This window comes from Theropithecus gelada, chromosome 9 (assembly GCF_003255815.1).
Source record: "Theropithecus gelada isolate Dixy chromosome 9, Tgel_1.0, whole genome shotgun sequence".
Classification (NCBI taxonomy): domain Eukaryota; kingdom Metazoa; phylum Chordata; class Mammalia; order Primates; family Cercopithecidae; genus Theropithecus; species Theropithecus gelada.
Genome location: NC_037677.1, coordinates 33,105,788 through 33,128,598, shown reverse-complemented (window position 1 = coordinate 33,128,598; position 22,811 = coordinate 33,105,788). Strand labels below are relative to the sequence as shown.

Below are 22,811 nucleotides of genomic sequence, written 5' to 3'. Positions count from 1 at the left end.
ATGGCACAATCTTGGCTCACTACAGCTTCTGCCTCCGGGGCTCAAGTGATTCTCCTGCCTCAGCCTCCCGAGCGTTTGAGATTACAAGTATCTGCTACCATGCCTGGCTGATTTTTGTATTTTTAGTACAGACAGGGTTTTGCCATGTTGGCCAGGCCAGTCACCAACACCTGACCTCAGGTGATCTGCCCGCCTTGGCCTTGCAAAGTGCTGGGATTACAGGCGTGAGACATGGCGCCTGGCCCCATTTGGGTTCTTAAATGGGGAGCCAGAAACTCAAGGCTGGGGTAGGGAATGTCCCGAAGGCACTCTGGGGGGTTCGCTGCCCAGGCTGATTTGCCGCATCCAAGGAAGTTGGTGACACACAGTTCTGTGCCTGCCAACAACGGAATGCAGAGCCAGACAGCACCGGTTTGCTCTGGCTTCTCTGTTCTCAGTACAGGGGCAACCACCGCAGGCAACATTTCATGTCACAGCGTCTGCTCTGAGCTCATTCTGGGTGCCTGTATTTGCTTCCTAGGTGCGCTATAGCCAAGTACCACCAATGTCGTGGTGGCTTAAACTCCAGAAACGTGTTATCTTACATTTCTGGAGGTAAGAGGTCCGAAAATCAAGGTGTCAGGAAGACCACGATCCCCCTGAAGGCTTGATGGAAGGACCCTTTCATGCCCCTTCCAGTTTCTCCTGTTTCTGGCCGTCCTAGGCTCTCTTGGCTGATTACTGTATCCCTCCGATCTCTGCCTCTTTCATCACATGGCCTCTTCCCTGCATGTCCCTGTGTTGGCACACAGCCTTCTCATAAGGACACTGTCATTGGATTTTGAGCTCACCCTAATCCAGAATAACCTCATTTGAACATCGCTAACTGTATCTGCAAAGACTATTTCTAAATAAGGTCACATTCTGATAGTTCTGGTGGACATGAATCTTTGGGGGACACTCTTCAATCCAGAACAGTGTCCAAGGCAGGCAAGTGTGACCAACTCTCTGTGGGGTCTTCCCCAGTCGGCAGGGATACCAGTATCTTTTACACACCTGAGATTTAAACAACTACTTTCTCATACCTTTTTTTTTTTTTTTTTTTTTTTTTTTTTTGAGCTAGGGTCTTGCTCTGTTACCCAGGCTGAAGGGCAGTGGTGTGATCATAGCTTTGCTGCAGCTTGGAACTACTGAGGGCAAGAAATCCTCCAGCCCCAGCCTACCTAGTGATGTAGTTAACATCACTAACTACAACTGCAAAGACTATTTTAAAATATTTCATATTAGTGTCTTTGTAGAGCTCTGATTTTATGACAGTTTGTTAAACATCAGTGCAACGGTGAACTCAATTTGTGCTAATTGCTCTTCATGGTGAAGAGTAATGTGAAAGAATACAAGCCACTGCTTTGGTGGTAGTTGAATATAGTGTGCCTAGGAAACAAGTAGCTAGGACTACAGGTGCTTGCCATCAGGCCTGGCTAATTTTTAGGATGTTTTTTGTAGGCCTGGTGTGGTGGCTGCTCACGCCTCTAATCCCAGCACCTTGCGGACCCAAGACACATGGATCACCTGAGGTCAGAGGATCAAGACCAGCCTGGCCAACATGGCCAAACCCCATCTCTACTAAAAATACAAAATATTAGCTGGGTGTGGTGGCGCATGCCTGTAATCCCAGCTACTCAGGAGGCTGAGGCAGCAGAATCACTTGAACCCCGGAGGCAAAGGTTGTAGTGAGCAGAGATCGCCCCACTGCACCCCAGTTTGGGTAACAGACCAAGACTGTGTCTCAAAAACAAAAAACAAAAAAATTTTTGTAGACAGTGTCTCCCTGTGTTGCCCAGACTGGTCTCAAACTCCTGGCCTCAAGAGATCCTCCCACCTTGGCCTCCTGAAGTGCTGGAATTACAGACATGAGCCATCATGCCTGGCCTCGTGTCTTTATGGCCTTTCATTCAAATCCTTCCAGTTACTGATCCTAACCGGCCACAGCAAAGCTCCGTCTCACACTGGAGCTGCTAAATGGTTTGATGGTCTGGATCTTAGACCCAGCCTTCCTTAATGAAAATACTGGGTTTCACAGCTGCATTGTGCACGGTGAGTTAAAAAGTGGCTCTTTGTTAAAATCCTGATTGCACAATGACAAATACAGCAGCCCACACAAACAGCGAGATTGTCCACCTGGTGTGGCAGGGCTATTTTGGGTGGTGCTCTGGGGGAGTTATGAATGGATTGTGCTTCTTTCCCTGCTTTCAGCTATTAGTCAGTGGGAAAGCTTTCTTCCTGGGGCAGGAAGGAGTCAGTTTTGCTGACAACATCTGTACACTGGAAATGTACCTTCCCTTCTCTTCTCTTTCCTTCCCTTCCTTTCCTTCTTTTATAGGGTCTCACCGTGTCACCCAGGCTGGAGTGCAGTGGCAAGATCACAGCTCACTGCAGTTTTGATCTCTAGGCTCAGGTGATTCTCCCACCTCTCTTCCCGAGTAGCTGGGACCACAGGCATGCACCACCATATCTGGCTAATTAAAAGGTTTTTTTTTTTTTTGTAGCGACAGGGTTTCACTGTGTTGCCCAGGCTGGTCTCTAACTCCTGAGTTCAAGCGATCCTCCCACCGTGGTCTCCCCAAGTGCTAGGATTACAGATGTTGAGCCACCTCACCCAGCCCTGTCTCTGATTGAATGACTAAAAACAAAGTCTCCAGGTGATCTGATCATGCCAACCCAAACCTGCTTCAAAATGAAACCCAAAGCCACTTTCTACCTATTTCAGGAAGCGCTGCTCTTTGGGTGGGTCATATGAGGGAATCCCCTTTGGAGTAAAATAGTTCATTGATAGGACAGTGTGGGAAGTGAATTTCTGGATGAGACGGGGAAAGGGCAAACCTATTCTCAGAAGTGAGGCTTATCTGCTTTGCTCGATCCATCACTGAACTATCAGAGAGATGCTGTTGCCTGACCAAGCATGGGGAACAGAGACAGCAGAAACCAAAGGTCTGTCATTTATAGAAATGAGGTAAAGCTGTCATCGTGCAGTAACTTAAATGTGTTAATAAAATGAACGCTTCAGGAGCTCAAAACCAGAAACTCCAATTTAAGAGGTCATGGAAAGGAAAACTGCTGCCTTTGGATAGGCCAAGGGAGTCTTGATTGACAGCAGAGTGTGATGTGGGATTGAGGAAAGGACATTAGCTCTAGAGTCAAATGCATGTTCTTCTGCATCCTTCCTCTGCCACTTGCCAGCTGTGGGCTCTTGCAGGAAGTTCCTTAATTGCTCGGAGGTCAAATTTCCCACAAAGTGAGGATGTCCATTGAGTGAGAATGAAAGGAAACAAAGTTCCTGATACATGAACAGGCTTCAATCAATGAGTGCTATTATTAGTAGAAGAAAATAGATTAAGGGAGAAACTTAACAGTGGCAATTCACCACATTCTATTGTGTATGAAATAGGCATGTGGTAAGAAAGAGGAACATGTTTATGCAGTCTTAACTGAAACATGATGTTAGAGACCAGGAATCTCCCAAAGCTGTTATTGATGGGAAGATCAATTATATAAATAAGGACACACCATATATGGTAGGATCACATGATACTATAAATAGAGAGATACACACATGATTAATGCCTGATTTCAGGTCATAAAACGTCCAGAGAACAGAGACTTGTCACTTTACTTGCCAGTTCTGCTGCTTCTAAACATCTGAATTGACTCACATTGACAAGGGCAGTTTGGATTTTACCTTTGACACGAACCCTTCTTCTGGGTTCATACAGGTAAATTGGGGTGCCAGCCCTTTCTGGTTTTGTTACTGAAGAAATTGATGGTTGTTTGAGGAAGGCTAAATGGTCAGGTATGAAACAATTGGGTAATTATAAGGAAAACCAAACATTCACATAAAGGTTTGAACTCTTACAGGGTTGCATAAACTCTCACCTGTAGTAATATTCACAGTTTTTTTTTTTCCCTTAGAATTTAGCTTTGATAAAGTACCCTTGAATGACAAAGTATAAAAGGAATGTCTAGGATTTTTTCCCCTTCCCTCTACCTTAATATTAGCTTTGTATCATCCAAATCACAATGATCCAATTTGTAGTCTATTCAATTAAATCATTATTGAGCCCCTATTGTATACAGGGCACCATTCTGGGTGCTGGGGATGTAACAGCTGATAGAAAAATCCGCAGAAGTTTCTCTGGAAAGGGCCAGAGAGTAGAAACCTCTTGCTTTGTGAGCCATAGGGTCTCTCTGTCAGTCAGCTCTGTTGTGGTCACGTAAAAACAGCCACAGACTGGCTGGGCATGGTGGCTCATGCCTGTAATCCCGGCACTTTGGGAGGCTGAGGCAGATGGATCATTTGAGGCTAGGAGTTCGAGACAAGCCTAATTAACATGGCAAAACCCTGTCTCTATTAAAAATACAAAAATTAGTCGGGTCTGGTGGTGCACACCTGTAATCCCACCTAGTTGGGAGGCTGAGGCACGACAACTGCTTGAACCCCAGAGGTGGAGGTTGCAGTGACCTGAGATTGTGTCACTGCATTCCAGCCTGAGCAACGAAGGGAGACGCCATCTCCAGAATTAAAAAAAAAAAAAAAAAAAAAGCCACAGACCCTAGGTAAATGAATGGGAATGGCTGTGTTCCCACAACTTTATTTACAAAAACAGGTGTGGACCAGGTTTGGCGTCTGGGTGCCTCTGAACTGTAGCTGGCTCACCCTTTTCCTGGAGGAGCCTCCACTGCACTGGGGGTGGGAGGCAGGTGACTGACCAAATAAATTGCAAATTTAAAGCAGGGTAATCAGGGGAGGCTCTGTTGAGAAAGTGACTTTTTAACTAGGATTTGAAGTTGGCGAAGGAGTTATAGGTCCATTTGGCACAACATTCTAGAAAAGAATCAACTGCACAAAAATCTTAAGGGGAAGAACCTGGAGGAGTGGGGGTAACCTAGATACTGGTAACCTAGGCTTTCACTCTGAGTGAAAGAGACAAGGGGACTTCACTGGAAGACTGGGGGCAGAAGAGCGTCCTGATGTGATGTCAGCATATAAAGATGTGCTCTGTTGCATGGAGATCTCAGTGCAAAAGCAGGAGGCCCACCAGAGGATACCAGAGTGGAACAGGCAAGAGGGCAGGGTGACCTGGGTCAGCATGGAAGAAGATGGTGCAAAGTCTTCAGTTTGGGTTGTTTTACAGGTAGAGCCTAGAGGATTTTCTAACACGGTACTTATGGGATATTATGACTATGAAGCTTTATTAGAAATTGAACTATTAGTGACTTGACTTTGCAATTCGAGGCAACAAACAAGTGTTGAGTACAGAGTCTGTAGAAGGAAGTAAAAGTACAGGATAAAACATGGACAGGGGCAACTTCTGTTTTCGGTGAATATGGACACAATGATTGGGGCAAGTCAGTTCTCTATGCAGTCACAGGATTTCTCTTCTATATTTAAGTTTATCAAAGTGAAGATTCACTTCTGCAGAGTGGTGTACAAGTCGCTTCTATTCCAAAGGGCGAACCTGACGTGACTGGGGACCTGCTGCTTTATCCCACAAGAGTATTTCCCAACGTGGGGTGATACAAAGCTTAGAGAAGTGGTTTTGTGGCCAAATGGCCCATCCACTTTTTCTACTTGCTCCTACCTTAATTGGAAAAAAAAAAAAAAATCAATAGACTCCTAATAAACATTATATCACCTCCAGCAAATAAAGAGAAACACTTCTCTCCTAGATCTGAGAACCTTTATACAGTTTATTCTCAAATAACCTGCCTTGCCTATCCCACAAGGCTCTAGCACAAACCATATGTGATTATGTGCATGAAAGTATTTTGCATAACATCTCTAAGATACCTAGCCACGTGGGCAAGGCAAGTGTTTTACATAAAGGGGAGAAACCCTGGGGAAGAAGTTTCAAATGAGGAATAAAAATATATGCGCAGGTTCACACGTGGGCTCTTAGCACTTGGAAGACCGGACTGCAAGGCATCAACGGGGAGAGCTGATTTCATCACTGGGCGAAAAGGTTAGACTATCTTTGTGAAAAGCCCACCTTTCGGCCAGGCGCAGTGGCTCATGACTTAGTTTCAGCACTTTGGGAGGCCGAGGTGGGCGGATGGATCACCTGAGGCCAGGAGTTTGAGACCAGCCTGGCCAACATGGTGAAATCCTGTCTCTACTAAAAATACAAAAATTAATTGGGTGTGACAGTAGGTGCCTGAATCCCAGCTACTCGGGAGGCTGAGACAGAATCGCTTGAACCCGAGAGGTGGAGGTTGCGGTGGGCTGAGATCATGGTATTGCAATTCAACCTGGGTGACAGAGTGAGACTCCATCTCAAAAAAAAAAAAAAAAAGGGCCACCTTTCAAACTTTGGATATTTTGTTTGCTGATCCAGATATCAAGTGACTAAAAACTGTAGGAAGAGACCTGAAACCCATTTTGGCAACAAAAACAGAAAAAATCCCTCCTGACATTTTATATTATGCCTTGAGCTTATATATTTCCTGGATTGCATAACATACCATGACATACCAATTTCATTTTGAAAAATACATGTATTTAATATTTTCTGATTACAAAAGTATATGTGTTCGTTAGAAAAAATTTAAGTACAGAATGAGTAAGTGTAAAATTCTAGAAAGTCTTAGTTCGCAATACGGAGATAATTTATCTGCCTTAAAATTGTGTTCCATGTCTAATTTTTTATGCATACATATTACACACATAGCTTCCTCTTGACACAGCTGGGACCACCCTTACATAGGTCGTTTTAAAAATCTTGCTTTTTCTATTTAATCAGATGTTATGATTCTCTCCCTTTGCCCTTATTGTTGAACAATTTTTTTTTCTTGGAAATGGAATCTTGCTCTTTGGACCAGGCTGGAGTGCAGTGGTGCAATCTCAGCTCACTGCAACCTCTGCCTCCTGGGTTCAATCAATTCTCCTGCCTCAGCCTCCAGAGTAGCTGGGACTACAGGCGCACACTGCCACGCCCGGCTAATTTTTTGTATTTTAGTAGAGATAGGGTTTCACCGTGTTACCCAGGCTGGTCTAGAATTCATGAGCTCAGGCAGTCTTCCCACCTTGGCCTCCCAAAGTGCTAGGATTACAGGCGTGAGCCACTGTGCGTGGCCATTGTTCAACAATTTTTAATGTCATGGAAACCTCATGCAGATACACCATCATTCATTGAACCTCTTTTCCACTGACAGGCATCAGGCTTTTGTCTGTTTTTCTTGTGTATACAATGCTAAACGGACAATTTCTAAACACCGCAGTTTAATAATTTCCTCAGGATACATTCCTAGAAATAAAAACTCTGTGCCCAAGTACACAATCTTCAGGTTTTGCCACCTATCGTCAAACTGCCACGACCTTTCTGGAGAGAAATTTATATTCCCAGTAGCCGTGTGAAAGAATGTTTATTCATGTTACTCCTCTTGCACTTAGTACTGCCTTAAAAAATATTTGCACATTTCTCATTGTTACACATGCTTATTTTTGCTTTGATTTGTATACTTTTAAAAAATATTACCAGTGAGTCTTCGATGATTGCTTCATGTTTCTGGGAGGTATTTCATTCCTGTGCGTTTCTGGAGTTTTCATCTTTTGAAAAAAATCACTCATAAGAGCCCTTCATATTGTTAGATTTTTACTAATGCTTCGTTGCTGGTTTAATTTTAGGTTAAGCCTTTCCTATCCACAACAGCAGAGGCCTTGTCCTCCCTCCTGGAATCTCAAAAGCTCAAAAATCAATTCAAAAAATTCAGGTAGAGGCAAACATGCCACCTACAAAAATGTTATCAACTCTATCCCTAAACAGGGATAGATGGGACCTGGGGAAGCCTCTTCCCACAGTTAAATGTTCTATCAGGAAGTTGTCTAGAAGCCAGAAGTTTAGACCTTGCTCTCTGGCCTCTCTGATTGAAATGCAAAGTCTGTTTCCTAATTAACTCAGAACTTGTTGCTTGATTTTGATTTTGGATTTTTATACGCCCCAGTGCGTCCTGGTCTTGGGAGCTCAACTGGGAAGTTGAAAGGACACAGCAGAGAAGGGTAGGCCCCCTCTCCCAGGCCATTTGAAAAGACGGTGCATCTTCACACTTTTTTTTTTTTTGGAGGCCTTCTGGGGTTGGCAGCCCTTTCAGTGAGCACAAAACCTGAGCTTGCATTTATTTTCATTGTCATAGGTTTCCCTGTTGAGAAGAAGGAAAGCTGCCTCACAGATGTTAAACAATTGATTGTTCAATGACTCTGCAACTGTGGTTTCCACCCTGGGTGTGGTGTAGCGTGTGCACATTTACACAACTTCCTTGGCATCGAAGTCGCTTAGAAGAATGCTTTGATGTGAGCAGATTTTCTGCCGTGACAAAAAACATAGTTGAGGTTTTTTCTCTCTCCCTTTCACAGTTCTTGTCTACCAGCCCCTGGCAGAAATCACCATTTCTTCGGCGAAGGAATGCTACTTTCCAAAATCCTTTGGCAGAATCTCCTAGAGATTTGTTTTTCTGCTTCCTAATTTAGAAAGTCTTCAAAGAAAAAAAAAACTTGACAAATTAATGTGAGAAGAAACGAACTGTGATTTAATTTTGCATTTCTTTCATGAAAAGTTTATCATGTATAACCAATAAAATTGGACAAGATGATTTTGGGGGAGAAAAGTAAATGAAAATGTGTTATACCCCAAGATCAGACTGTTCTTTTATTCTGGGTCAACAAGTAACATGTGATACAAACTCAAGATTTTATTAAAATCATTTGTAAGTTAAATTAACATATCTCGGTGGCGAAGAAGATTTTTAATAAAGCAAAATAATGAGTTGTGTGAATCAACAGAAAGAGTGAAAAGTGTTAACAGTGACATTTAAATGGTTACATGATTTTAATTATTCTTTTGATAATAAGCAACCTTGTGATGTCTATTCAACAAAAGCCTGAGCCCACTATGGAATTTGCAGTTGAATAAGAGCTTTGTTCCCTGCTTTTCGTAATTTTAAAGAAACAAATGGAAATGGTTTAAAGACCTTACAACAATCTCCCACCTACCAAAAGAATCTAAAAGGTAAGGTGGGAAGCATTACAGAGTGAAAAGAAAAATAAAAAAGGCCACACACGCATTGTGTTTATTTGAGAGACAGAGCAAGAGAGAATGAAGTGTTGGAGAGAGAAGGTGCTGGAAGGCCAGCCGATGCCAACCCCTTCCTTATCTGTTCTTGGCTGCCAGGGGTTTCCGGCTGATTTTCTTCGATTTGTCATTATTCTTCTTTGGTGGTTCTGGGTTGGCCTGCATGTGTCTGCCATAGAGGCTGCAAAGACAGAGAAAGGACACCATCAGATCTATTTTGCCACCACAACATAGCTTTCGTTGGAAGAGCTTTCAGGAATAGAAGAATCTCCAGAAATAGTAAGCCAAAGGAAACCAGAAGATCACTTCTGTGTTCTCTAGGTCATATGCTGTGTTGAATATAAAATTCTCTTACACATGCACGCCATGCCATGACGTCCGATCACGGACCAGTCTCTTGGGATTTCACACTCACTGGGAGAACTGGTCAGGCCCTGCTCAGCCGTTCTGAAGTTCAAAAGCTTATGAGTGTTTAAGTCGACAATGATAAAAATGGAATTGAATGGACGAGACAGAGTGTCTATTTAGTGAAAAGTGAGCATGATGCTTGGCTTGAAAGCCCAGGGGCTGGCTAATGGGACAGAGAGCAATGGTGTCCGAATCTGTGCTGGCTGCTCACCCATGATAGATAGCGTGGGGCGGGCTAACACACATCAATGCCACATTAATAAGTACCGCTGATTAAATGCTGACAAAGTGCCCTATAATTACGGTGGATGGCATTCATTGCACAGCGAAGCTGCCTCTGTGGCTGAGAGGATTTAACTGAACAGTAGAAGGTAATTAATCGATAATTTATGAGTAATTCTGATTAAAACAAATTAAAAGCCACCCTAAAATAAATATAGCTCAAACTTATCTCCTTTTATTGATATAACTGTGTCTCCAAGAGAGCCTGGCGGGTGTCTCAGGTCCTCTACAGCAAGGGCATACCCAGCTCCACAGCCTGTAGTCGCTATGAATGAGGTTTGGCACAGAGCCTGATGTCCCTGTACCAGGTGGCCCCAGCTCCAGTATCCACACGAGGAATATACACACTCTCTGGATGCCGGCGTCTTGGGCTGTTTAGCATATACTGGCGTCTGGCATTTTTTTTTTGAGTGTCTCACTCTGTCACTCTGTTCCCCAGGCTGGAGGGCAAGTGGTACGATCATAGCTCACTGCAGCCTCAAACTCCTGGGTTCAAGTGATCTCATGCCTCAGAATTCCTGAGTAGCTGGACTACACATATATGCCACCATGCCTAGCTAATTAAAAAAAAAATATATATATATATATAAAAAATATATTACATATTTTTTTAAGACTGAGTCCCGTTCTGTTGCCCAGGCTGGAGTGCAGTGGTGTGATCTTGGCTCACTGCAACCTCCGCCTTCCAGGTTCAAGCGATTCTCCTGCCTCAGCCTCCTGAGTAACTGGGCTTACAGGCATGCACCACCACGCCCAGCTGATTTCGCATTTTTGAGTAGCGATGGGGTTTTACCATGTTGGCCAGGCTGGTCTTGAACTCTTGACTTACAGTGATCCACCCACCTTGGCGTCTCAAAGTGCTGGGATTGCAGGCCTTGAGTCACGATGCCCCGCCAAAAAAAAATTATTTTCATAGACATGGGGTCTCACTTTGTTGCCCAGGCTGGTCTTAAACTCCTGGCCCCAAGCAATCCTCCTGCCTTGGCCTCCCAAAGTGGATTACAGGGATGAGCCACTGTGCCTGGCCTCCAATACTAGTGTTCTGGATGACATCTGCACCATGGCTGACAGGCAGAGGGGAAGGGCTGGCAGATGGAACTGCCCAACTGATTTTGTGATCCAGGAAAGCTGGACACTATGGTTTTGAGAGGCCATGCTGTATTCTATTCCAGTCTTCCAAGTGTCACCTTGGAGGCGGTACAAGCAGGTTCCATCGACAGTCACTCTCACGGAGTACAGAACGCAGGGTTCAGAGCTGGCCAGAGACAGACCTATGAGCCAGGGTGTACACATCCAGCCAGGTGCTGGGGTTGCTCTCCAGGAAAAGGGGAGGCCATTCTTATGCATCAAGAAGGTTCCATATGTACTAGACAGAACATGAGAGCCTGGAAATTGGTTTGCCACATCTGTAGGAATTTAGAGGTCTTTTTGCTCGTGTAATGGAGACAGTAGCCCTGTCCCAGCTTCAGCGATACACACAGCTTCCTTACAGCCTCAGAGATCTTCCCTCTCTTTCCCAACCCCTTATCTGCACAGAGCAAAAAAATATGTATGTATATTCTTATTCAAAGATAGTTTCAAACTTTAAAGATTCTTTTTTTTTTTTCTTCAGATGGAGTCTTGCTCTGTCACCCAGGCTGGAGTGCAGTGGCACTATTTCAGTTCACTGCAGCTTCTGCCTCCTGAGTTCAAGTGATTCTCGTGCCTCAGCCTCCTAAGCAGCTGGAATTGCAAGCGTTTGCCACCATGCCTGCCTAATTTTTGTATTTTTAGAAGAGATGGGGTTTTGCTACATTGGCCAGGCTGGTCTCGAACTCCTGACCTCAAATGATCCACCCACCTTGACCTCCCAAAGTTCTGGGATTACAGGCGTGAGCCACGCACCTGGCCTCTAAACCGTAAGGATTCTAAAAGTCGACAGATGACTCCACAGTTGATGCCCATGGAAACCTAGCAATACTTGAGTGTAAGGAAAGGGTCTTGGCAATGATAAGAGGTTAGCAGAGGGAGAGGAGCTGTAGGAATTGAAAGGAATTGACAAGGCCCTTCTTCGTGTCATGTCTTGAATGAGGGAAGGGCTGAGGTGGGTGTGGGGGCTTCCCAGAAGGGGTGGGTGTTCAGCTGGGCCCTGACGACGGGAATCCAGGCAAGCAATTTCAGAAGGGGTTGCAAAAGCTGCAGGGCTCTTCTCCTTTTTCGGAGTGAACTGGAATGTTCGTGTTTCAGTCTCTGCCTTTTTACATTCAGATCCCAGCGTGGGTCTGAACGTCCTGGAGCTGCAGAGCAAGTCACTACAAAGGGCCGGGTGGGAGCCGGCGGCCCTGAACTTGCTGTTCAAATCCTGCTTTTTACATTTATTAGCTGTTGACTCTGGGCAAATGATTACCAATGTTCGCCTCCCTCTCCATGCCTCAGTTTCTTTATCTGGAAGCTAGAGATGTCGTTTGTCTTCATTGCAGGCTGGTTCGGTAAGCCCAGCACCATGGCAAACCTGGAAGCAGCCAGCGAGTGCTTGCTGAAAAGTAGGACAGACGTGGGGTTACAGTCAAGAGTGATTAAATCAAAATAATTATATGATTACCTTCCTTCTTTAGGGCTGTTTCCCCTGCAAAATAACACGGTATTTTCTATCAACGCTAAATCCCCAAACACCGCTGGAACAAAGGTTTTAATCCTCTTTGAAGCAAGCAACTAAGACAGAGCTAAATGCATGGCCCACTTCCTCAGTGAGTCATCGGCAGGGCTGGATGACGCTGCTGTCCGCCGCACGATCCTTTACCTCCTCCAGCTGTGTGGGCAGAGGAGCGCTGGCGTTTTGCTAAGCGGCCATAAGTGGCCATTTTCATGGGGATGTGGCTACGGCAGTGGCGGTGTAGTCACAACAAACTCCACAGTCTGGTGTTGCATTCCTGGCTCTGCCAGTTACGAGCCACGGGGCCTCAATTGGGCAAGTAAGTGTGGTAGACAGAATCACAGCTCCCAAAGGTGGCCACATCTGATCCCTGAAACCTGTGACTGTTACTTTCCATGGCAGTGGGGACTCTGCAGGCATGACTTAGTTAAGAACCTTGAGCTGGGAAGAGAATCCTGGATGATCCTGTGGGCTCAGTGTCATCAAAAGGGCCCTTATAAGAAAGCAGCAGGAGGGGCCAGGTGCAGGGGTACACATCTGTACTCCCAGCGCTTTAGGAGGCCAAGGTGGGAGGATTGCTTGAAGCCAGGAGTTCGCGACCAGCCTGGGCAACATAGGGAGACCCCATCTCTACAAAGAGTACAAAAAAAAATTAGCCAGGTGTGGTGGAGCTCACCTGTAGTCCCGGCTACTTACTTGGGAGGCTGTGCTGGGAGCATTGCTTGAGCTTGGGAGTTTCAGGCTACAGTGAGCCATGATCACCCCACTGCAATCCAGCCTGGCCATAGGGTAAGACCTTAACAATCAATCAAAAATAAAAACAGGGGGTCAGACTGAAAGAGATTTGAAGATGTTACACTGCAGCTTCTGAAGATGGAGGAAGGGGCTATGAACCAAGGAACAGAGGTGGTCTGTGTAAGCCAGAAAAGCAAGGAAACCTTCCCTAGAATCTGAAAGATGCAACGTAGCAACACTGATTTCAGACTTCTGACCTCCAGAACTACCAGGTAATACATTCGTTTTGTTTTCAACTACTAAGTTTTTGGTAAGCTGTTAGAGCAGCAGTAGAGAACTAACATAGTAGCTGAGCCTCTCTGGGCCTCACACAGGGTGGCCTGTCCATGAGGATTCTGCTTAATTTCAATAGGAAAAATGAATTTCTGGGGTAAATTAGAAAGATGGAAAAATCAAAGAACCAAGATTCAGAGAGGCAAGGTGTGTCCCAAAGGAAAAATGGGTGTAGTTTCTATGAGAGGAAGTGAAAACAGGTTTGCAAATTGTCCCCTTGCTAGTATGAACTGGCTGGTCCCTGTCGCCCCATCCTCTGAAGCTAACACTTGTGGCTTGTGTTTTGCATGTACCTGGATTGAATTTGTAGCAGTGACTGACTACAGAGGACAGAGCAGCCAGTGCCATTGAAAGACATCCTATTCCTTGCAGTTCCCGAGAGGAAAGACAGTGCCAGACCACGCAGCGCCATGCGGGGAAGTGCCAGCGTTGGTGAAAAACGTTTGTCCCGACCTCTCGTAACTTGTACTTTTCCCCCAGGGCTTTGGTGAACACAGCTTCTCCATCTCCTGCACCTGGGAAACCCCAACCATCCCTCAGACCCTGGCACCACTGTCCCCTCCGAGACAGCGTGTACCCTCGGGGCCACCGTAGCTCTCTGCTCACGTGGCACCTGTCTGGCCCTACAGGAGCCCACTGCACCCTGCACTGGGGATTCCTGGAGAACAGTCTCTGAGATTGACAATCACCTCTGCCTTCCGCACCCTGCTTGGTCCTGAATGATGTGTGCCCTGGGGGAACCTCGCTCACCTCCAACAGTCTGATGTCTCCATCTGCAAAAGGAAGATGAAGATTCCCAGCTACCATGGAGGGTTTGGGAGAAGATTAAATTAGGGAAATGCTCTTGTTCGTTGGGCACACAGTAGGCATTTCACAATGACAGCTGCCGCCTCTAACCTCTCAGGAAGCTTCTTTGACGCAGGCTACCAGGGCCAGCTCCTTCCATCTCTTGCAGGCTGTTGCCACGCCCTCGTGCTGCCCAGAATCTGCACTTCGGTGCAGATCTTTCTGGGAAAGCTTCGGCGGGCGCTGCCACTCAGCTATGCCAGCTGGAAAGTGATAAAGGGAGCCTGGCCCAAGGTCACCCATGGGGCTGCAGTGGCTGGTGGGTAAAATGCTCAGCCCAGGAACTGGAGGAAACCCTTTGGCATGGAGCCCTAGAACATCTTCTCTCCCCTGAAACCCAGGATTTGGAGAAGAGAACTGGGAGACAATTAAGATGTGGGAAAAACCGAGAAAGAGCACTCTGAAGTGACACAAGAGGATCAATTGCTCTTGAGAGTCTGATGAATAGGCTTCTGTTGCTGAAAATGGTTTCAAAGATGAGATGCCTGCAATGCTCTCAGTGGTGGGAGATGAGTGAACCAGACAGCTAGGCTCACAGGGGCTCTATATCTCACTGTGAAGCCCCAACACCAACGCGGGAGTGGGCCCTGCCCTAAGCAGCCACCCCAGGAACCCTGCTGAAGCCCACCTGTAGAAGGATCACTGGGAAATGATCCTGGAGACCGCCTGGGTTGGCAGGCTGGTGACCTCGCCGGTGTGCTGTGAAAACAGCCTGCAGACAGGCCGCTTCAAGCTCCTTGCAACTGACCACTGCCATGTATGGATGGCTAAGATTGTACAGCAAAAAATTCCAGTCTACTGTACTCAGAATAACTTTTGCAACATTTCTTTTTGTAAGCAGTATGTATTATGCATGATTTTCTATCACACGACACGTGGATATTTTTTTTTTCTTCCTGAGACAGGGTATGGATCTGTCACCCAGGAATGCAGTGGCATGATCACAGCTCACTGCAGCACTGACCTCTGGCCTTAAGGGATTCCTGCCTCACCCTCCCAAGTAGCTGGGACTACAGGTGCAGACCCTCATGCCCGGCTTACTTTAAAATCTTATTGTAGAGATGGGGGTCTCACTATGTTGCTAGGCTAGTTTTGAACTCGGGCTCAAGCAACCCTCTCACCTCGGCCTCCCAAAGTGTTGGGATCACAGGCGTAAGCCACTGCGCCTGGCTGATACATGGATTTTATTTAATGCGGGCATCTTCATTTTTGAAAAAACTGAGTTTTACGTCAGATCCAAGGGTCTCAGGTCCCTTTGCTGCAGCAGCAAGGAAGACCACCCCTCCTCCCCCGCAATGCCCTCCGCCAAGCCACTCATTCTTAAAAATGTTCTCCCTTGGCTCTAGGATGTCATCCTGATTCTTGTTTTCTCTCTGGACACCTCATTGGTCCTTGTGTGTCTTTGTGTCTTCTTCCCATCTAATTTTATAACTTTCATGATTGTTTCTGAGCAGCCGCTCTCCAAGTCCTCATCCTCTTCAGCCCACTGGGACATGTTGGCTATCAAACCCCAAAAGGCAGGGAAGAGTCCCTCACCTCACCTTCCACAGGTCTGTCCCTCCATGTCTCTAGAACTTCAGGAGCAGATGCTGAAGTCATTTTGACATTCTCTCTTTTTTGGTCACCATACTAATCAGGTCTGATAGAAGTTTAGTTTCTTCTACAGTAGACGTTCTTAGCCTAGGACCCCAGAAGTGTCTGAAACTCTAAAGTTGTATGTGTATATTTCAGCAGAAAGGGATCACAGCTTTCCTCAGCTCCTCTGAAGATCCGTAACTCATTAACTAGCTGTTTTATGGCACCTCGTTTATTCTTATTTCCATTATCCATTCCTTTTTTCTCCTTATCAGGCCTATGTGACATGGCCATTCAATTATTATGATTCCCTTCCCAGTGTGTCCTACACAGGATGTCTGCACAACTCTTCCTGGTCCCTGGCACAGAGCAGCCACAGCGCAAGCGGTTGGGGGACCTGGCTCGCCCAATGTCCTCTCTCTCTGCACTAAGGCAAGCAGGGCGGCGTGCAGGAAAGATGGAGTGAGTGTGAGTTCTGTCACTTACTAGCTGAGAAGCCTCAGAGTCCTGTATCTTTCCAGAGCCTCTGCCACCTGAACTGGAAAAGGGGAGTATTCGCCCATTATCTACCTGGCGGGTGAACTGATAATCAGGTTGCCCTGGGCTCACCGAAGTGTTTTGAAAAATGAAAAGAGGGCTAAATCAATCTGAGGCCTGAGATAAGCCTTTCCTGACAGCCAACATTCCTTTTGGCTTGTTTCTGTTGTTGCTGCTTATCTGTGTTATTACTGCCAGGAATGCCTGCTTAGGTCCCCTCTGCAACTGTCCGTATTTTGAGGCCTTGAGGACTTTCACAGCTTCCTCCTCACCTTCTCCATTCTGCTGTCACAAAGCCCTACGGGATGTATCAGGATCTCATCCCTAAGTCCTTGATACATAAAGTGACTCCTGACCTTGGCATGTTATCTCAAAACATCAGCAGGGTGCTGTGATCATAGCACGACATTTCCAATGCAGCTAATGTGCATTCATTATTCACTGCTGCAACAACCCAACGAGGAAGCTACTATTATGATCATTATTTGTCAGATGAGGAAATTGAGGCTTAGCAGCTTGAGGCTCTGATAAACCCAGGCAATGACTCCAAAGTCCAAACTCTTAAAGCACTAAGTTACCTCATCTCCCATCTTGGTTTTGTTTTCTTAAGAAGTCTACCATTTTCTGCAGGGCAGGGAGTGCAGGCTTAACTTCTTTTGTAGTCTATACACTCCAGGCACTGCTAGAAACACATTGTGTGCTATGTAAATATTGTCTTTCAGAATGCCAGGTATATGAGAGGTGCAATATGCTGTTCTGAAGTCGTTTGCTCGTGTCATATGTATCCCTACTGTTGTTTTGGGTGTTTCCATGGCAAGTCCTCATACAGACCAAGAAAAGAACCAATTTTAAAATCGCAGGATATGGCCAGTGAAAATAATGGAGAAAAATAATTTTGCTTCTAATCTGTAATCTTCTGGTAGGATCCTAAATTTAAAATCTCCACAAATAGATCTGCGGACAAAGTGTGAAGCCGAGATTATTAATAAGCACTTGGCAATAGCTTTATTTCTCCTATCCGGCAGCTATTAGGGGCTGGTGACAGAACCTGAGCACGTAAATTGCTGAGCCCTAAAGAAAAAAAAAATTAACAGTTACCCTAATTCCTGTGAGAAGTCTCATTAATTCAAAAGGAAATGATTTTTTTTTTTTTTTTTTTTTTAGATCAAACCTCCAAGAGATGGTTCCATGCAATTTACGAATGGCAGCGCGTGTCTGTCACATTCTTCTCCATTATAACCTGCTTTCTGTTCCCAACGTAGTGGAGAAAGAAAGTATAAACATGCATGTGCAAATGGCATCTATATAAACAGCCACAAGGAAATGTGTAGTTGGCTTAAGACAGATAGCAAGCTATATGAAAAATAGGCTATAATATATAAGGCAGATTTCAAAACAGCCATATATTTTAGACTCACGATCTGCCCCACTGGAGGGGAGAAATGAGGATTCTGGAAGAGCAAAACTAACAATATCATGCACAAAAGATGCTCATTAAACTTCATCATCCTGTCTACTCTAATGATGCTTTTACTTAATAAAAATTCCCGGAGCACTTGCAAGGATATGAGGCAAGGTCTTTGGTTATGTATCAGAGGTCCGAGCTGTCACCAGCAGGCATGCAGTTCAGGAGGTATGTTCCCCGGGGAAGGAGCTTTCACGGAATACATGCAGAGAAAAATCAATAACTGCAACTTGCTTCCCTGCTTAAGCATTTAAGAAAATAGGTAATCCTTTTAAATTAAACTGCAAAGTGCTAAATGTTGCAATTTCCAGAATAAACTCAAAGGCAAAAAGGAAATCAGTCCAAGGGCACTGGTAAGTTTCCCAAACAAGCTACTTCTCTGACAGACTTCATACCTGGAGTGGATTTCTTTTATTTATGAAAAGAAATAATTATTTTAGTACTTGGCATCTGCAGATATTAAAAAGAGACATCCAACTGTATATGTGCTTGTAATACAGCGATACACAAACCTATTCATAAATATAAGGAAGTAAGGAATTATTTTCGTATGGGCAATTTACCCATTTAAAAATTATTATCCAAAAACACTACTATGAAAATCCACTAACTTGAATCTAGCTCTCAAAACCTAAATAGTAATTATCTAATGGACCTCTTAAAACAGCTAGCTGGATGATGATAGGATGCAGTCACCAATGACCACTTTGGTCCATATTAACATAACCTGCTTCCGATTTTATGCCCTGCCAACACAGAATTAGCTGGGGATGACTCTGGTCGGGGCAAGAGTGAGGCACCACCCCAAAACTTGAATGTATGGGGAAATAAGGTTTTCCCCTGCGTGTTAAGTAATAAAAATCAACATAGAATAGATCAAAGCAGAAACATGAAAAGTCACCCAAAATAACACCAGCATAACTCCCAGACCAGCGCGCCTCGACTCTTAAGCAGACCAGGGATATCAACAAAGCTGGAAAGAGAACCTGCCCACCAGAGTCAGCACTGAAAACGGGGGAGAAAATGCAGGCAGTGGGGACCAGCGGCTGTGAGTTCTGTGGATGCCCTGGCGGGACTATGTGTCTAGGAGGAATCACCGAAAACAACGTGGCACTGCCCACCCAGAACACGCGATCCACACCTGCACGGTCCAGCTTCTGACCAGCTCACCTCCATATCTTCTGCCGTGACCCTCCACGCCCCTGATCCCAGCTCCTTAGGGGCTTCTGTTTCCCATTGCGATTCACTCTACCTGGAAAGCTCCTCTCAAGGTCCCCCTGAGACACGCGCTACTACCATTCCCATTTGACAGGTGGGGAAACAGAAGCACAGAGTTTAAGTACTGTGATGTGACCACAGGTGTTCAGACTCCGGGGTCTGGCTGTGTTTCCCTGATGTTGGTGTCAACATGACTCAGCCTTAGGTCCGTCAGGGTGTCCTGTCACCCTGGGTACCGTAACTGGTTTACACACAAGCACGGGACCAAAGAGAGCCAACGAGAAAAACAGGCCTCATATCGGAGCTCAAACCGCGTGGGAAGAAAAGTCCTTTCTTTTCTGTTTTACTTGAAGTAGGAAGGATGAGCCCAGATCTGCCGGTACCCTGTCCTAGCACTGTGGTGAGAGAGCCTGCTTGGAGGAGAAACCAGCAAAGCAGAAGGGAAGGACAGACAGGGTGCCCAAGGACGTTGTGTGGGTCCCCATGCCTAAAGTCAGCTGTATTGCTGGAGGATGTTTAGTGTAAAATCATCAAATAATCCCCCTCCCTCTTAGGCCTTGTGTTCCTTGTAATCAAAGCAATGCTGAGTCCTGACTAACACACCATCACTCTGGTCTACTGCAAATGTGAGTTCCCTAGCCCGGTCGTCTTTGCCCACACTTTCTATCTTTGACTACGTTCATTCCCATCACACCACTCATCACCATCTAGTTATTTATTTGATGTCTGTTTCCTGCCTCCCCTGATAGAAGGTTCATTCCTAGAGCACCAGAGCCTTATCTGTCTTGTTCACTGTCCCCGGGACACACTAGAAATGTTTGTTGATTGACTGAATGAAAGTATATATAGCTGCGCTTATCAGGAAGTATTACAGGTATCCAAATACACGGATCCCAACTAGATCATTAGTGCCTCTGGGACAGGGACTAGGCCTATATCACTTCTGTTTCTCCAGTGCCTGCTGCCTTGTACACAATTGTCACCCCCAAAATATGGAGTGACTGAACATCTGTGCCCAGGATCACTTCCTGATGTCCTCAATTCCACACTCAGGTGACTACCATCAGCTTCCCGCCTGGAGCTGTCTACCAAAGGGATGTGTGCTGTGCAGACGGAGGCAAGTGTTCCCGTCTTTGGGGGCAGTTATCCTCTGTTGTGGAATTCCGGTTCCTCCTCTTATGCGATTTTCCTCAGTTTGCTGCAGGGTTTCATTTTCCTTCCTTTTTGAGACAGGGTCACACTCTGTTGCCCAGGCTGGAATGCAGTGGTGCGATCACGGCTCACTGTAGCCTCCACCTCTTGGGCTCAAGTGATCCTCCTGCCTCAGCCTCCTGGGTAGCTGGCACAAGCACGTGCCACCATGACTGTCTGATTTTTTTTTTCTTTTTAATAGTAGAGGGGGGTTTCACTGTGTTGTCCAGCCTGCTCTCAAACACCTGGCTTCAAGAGTTCCTCCTGCCTCAGCCTCCCAAAGTGCTGGGATTACAAGCACACCTTGCCAGCTTGCAGGGCTTCTAAGGCTAAAGGGAAGACCAGGTACTCAATACAGGTGCTGCAGCGCCACTTCATGAGGCCTTTTGGGAGCCAGGCCATTGTCCTCTTGTGGATACTTTTTAAAGTACCGTGACCAGGGTGATTCTACTAAATTCCTTTAAGGTACAAAGGACTTTTATAGAATGTTAATTATTTTTAATGTTAATAAGAACTAGTTTAAGATACTAGTTATTTATAAAAGAATTCAGTTAAAATTAACATTATATATATATTTTTAACTTTATTTTTATAGATGGGATCTTGCTATGTTGCCCAGATTACTCTCAAACTTCTGACCTCAAGTGATCTCAGCCTCCTGAGTAGCTGGGATTACAGGTATAAGTCACCAGGCTCAACTAAAATTAACCTAAAAGTAATGTTTTCTTCCCTTTCTGTTGGGAAAATCAGAATGAATTTTTATTATCATGGAAGGGTTAGAGTCTTTCTGGCCACACGAGGCTCCTATATGGGCAGCTGAGGGTCGCTCGTGACTTCTGAGTCATTAAGCTGGTAATCGCCAGGGCAGGACTCCTGTAGCGTGCGGACAGGAAGCTTCTCTGCCATGTTGTATATGTTAGATCATTGAAGCCTTAAGCAATATCATGTGAAGGAAACCATGTGGGGCACATATTGTCCCGTGGCTCTAGATGTAGTGACATTACACAGCTCTGGTGTCCCATGAAAAGGGATGCCAGTATCTAGAGAGAAGCCTTTGCTTTGTCTTGTTTTTACAATAAGGACAAATGGTAAAAGCATACCATACCTAGTGGTAGTAGTATCACTACTGATATTCCTCTTCCTCTCCCTATTGGTGGCTGTTGGCCATCTGCTCTTGGCACTATCCCTCCCTCTCAGTTTCTCTCTGCCCAGGTGACCTGATGATTTCACCACAGCAGGTGACACGTGGCCATGTGATACAGTTTGGGTCTGTGTTCCCAGCAAATCTCCTGTGGAATTATAGTCCTCAATGTTGGAGGTGGTTGGATCATGGGGGTGGTTTCTCATGGATGGTTCAGCACTATCCCCTTGGTGCTGTTCTCGTGATAGTGAGTTCTCGCGAGATCTGGTTGTTGAAAAGCGTGCATCGACCCCCTTGCACTCTTTCATTCTGGCTCTGCCATGTGGTGTGCCTGCCCCCTTCGCCTTCCACCACGATTCTGAGTTTCCTGAGACCTCCCCGGAAGCAGAAGTCGCCATGCTTCCTGTACCTCCTGCAGAACCAGGAGCCAGTTAAACCTCTTTTCTATATAAATTACCCAGTCTCAGGTATGTCTTTATAGCAATGTGAGAATGGACTAATATACCACATCAGTGGAAAGCTGGACATCACATTCAATCTAAGTTCAGGCCTATAAGTTTCAGAGTACAGGGCAAAGAATGGTGAATTGGAATTCAGAAGGCTTTGGGATTCATCCCCTAGCAGGGTGATTTGTGTTTCCCCAAACAGAAAATGAGGCGTCTGAATCTAAACAGGGGTGGTAACAATCTGGCCTGAGCACTGCTACTCCCCATCTCATATCCACGGCAGATATCACCCAGCGAGCAGGCGCTCTGTTGGAATGTGCTAGACCTCACTAAAATAGAGCACTCCAGGCAGAGGATTCAACCTGGTCAGGGTTGGGCATCTGAATGGAACTTACATGCTTTGCCCAGGAACGCTGTAGAGCACATTACTTTAATGTTAACATATTTACCCCTTAACCAAATCATGTTACATGAAACTCTACAGGTAACTCTACAAGTAAGGCTTGTACCTCTAAGATTCCTTCTGTGCTCTGGTTAGATTATGGCATGATAATCTATAATTATCCTGAGTTTTTCTTAGAGTCTCGCTCTGCTGCCCAGGCTGGAGTGCAATGGAGTGGTATCAGCTCACTGCAACCTCTGCCTCCTGAGTAGCTGGGATTACAGGCACATGCCAACACACCCGGCTAATTTTTGCATTTCTTGTAGAGATGGAGTTTTGCCTTGTTTCCTATGCTAGTGTTGGACTCTTAGACTCAAGCCATCCACCCGCCTCAGCCTCCCAAAGTGTTGGGATTACAGGCGTAAGCCACCACACCCAGCCATTGTCATGAGACTTTAGACAGCCATTGTATTATTTTCCCCTCCTCCATCGCCCATGGATTTTCTGGAAGGTGAATCACGT

At 45.6% G+C, this 22,811-nt stretch overlaps 1 protein-coding gene across 3 annotated transcripts in view; it reads right to left on the bottom strand.

The window, feature by feature from the left end:
- Positions 1-8,533: 8,533 nt before the first annotated feature.
- Positions 8,534-22,811, bottom strand: part of RSU1 (Ras suppressor protein 1) — a 237,890-nt gene continuing 223,612 nt past the window's right edge. For all 3 annotated transcript variants that reach the window (XM_025396280.1, XM_025396282.1, XM_025396281.1), the window contains one exon: positions 8,534-9,279. In XM_025396280.1, the coding sequence (XP_025252065.1) occupies positions 9,177-9,279 (103 nt within the window). In that variant the 3' untranslated portion in view covers positions 8,534-9,176. The remainder of the gene's footprint in view (positions 9,280-22,811) is intronic.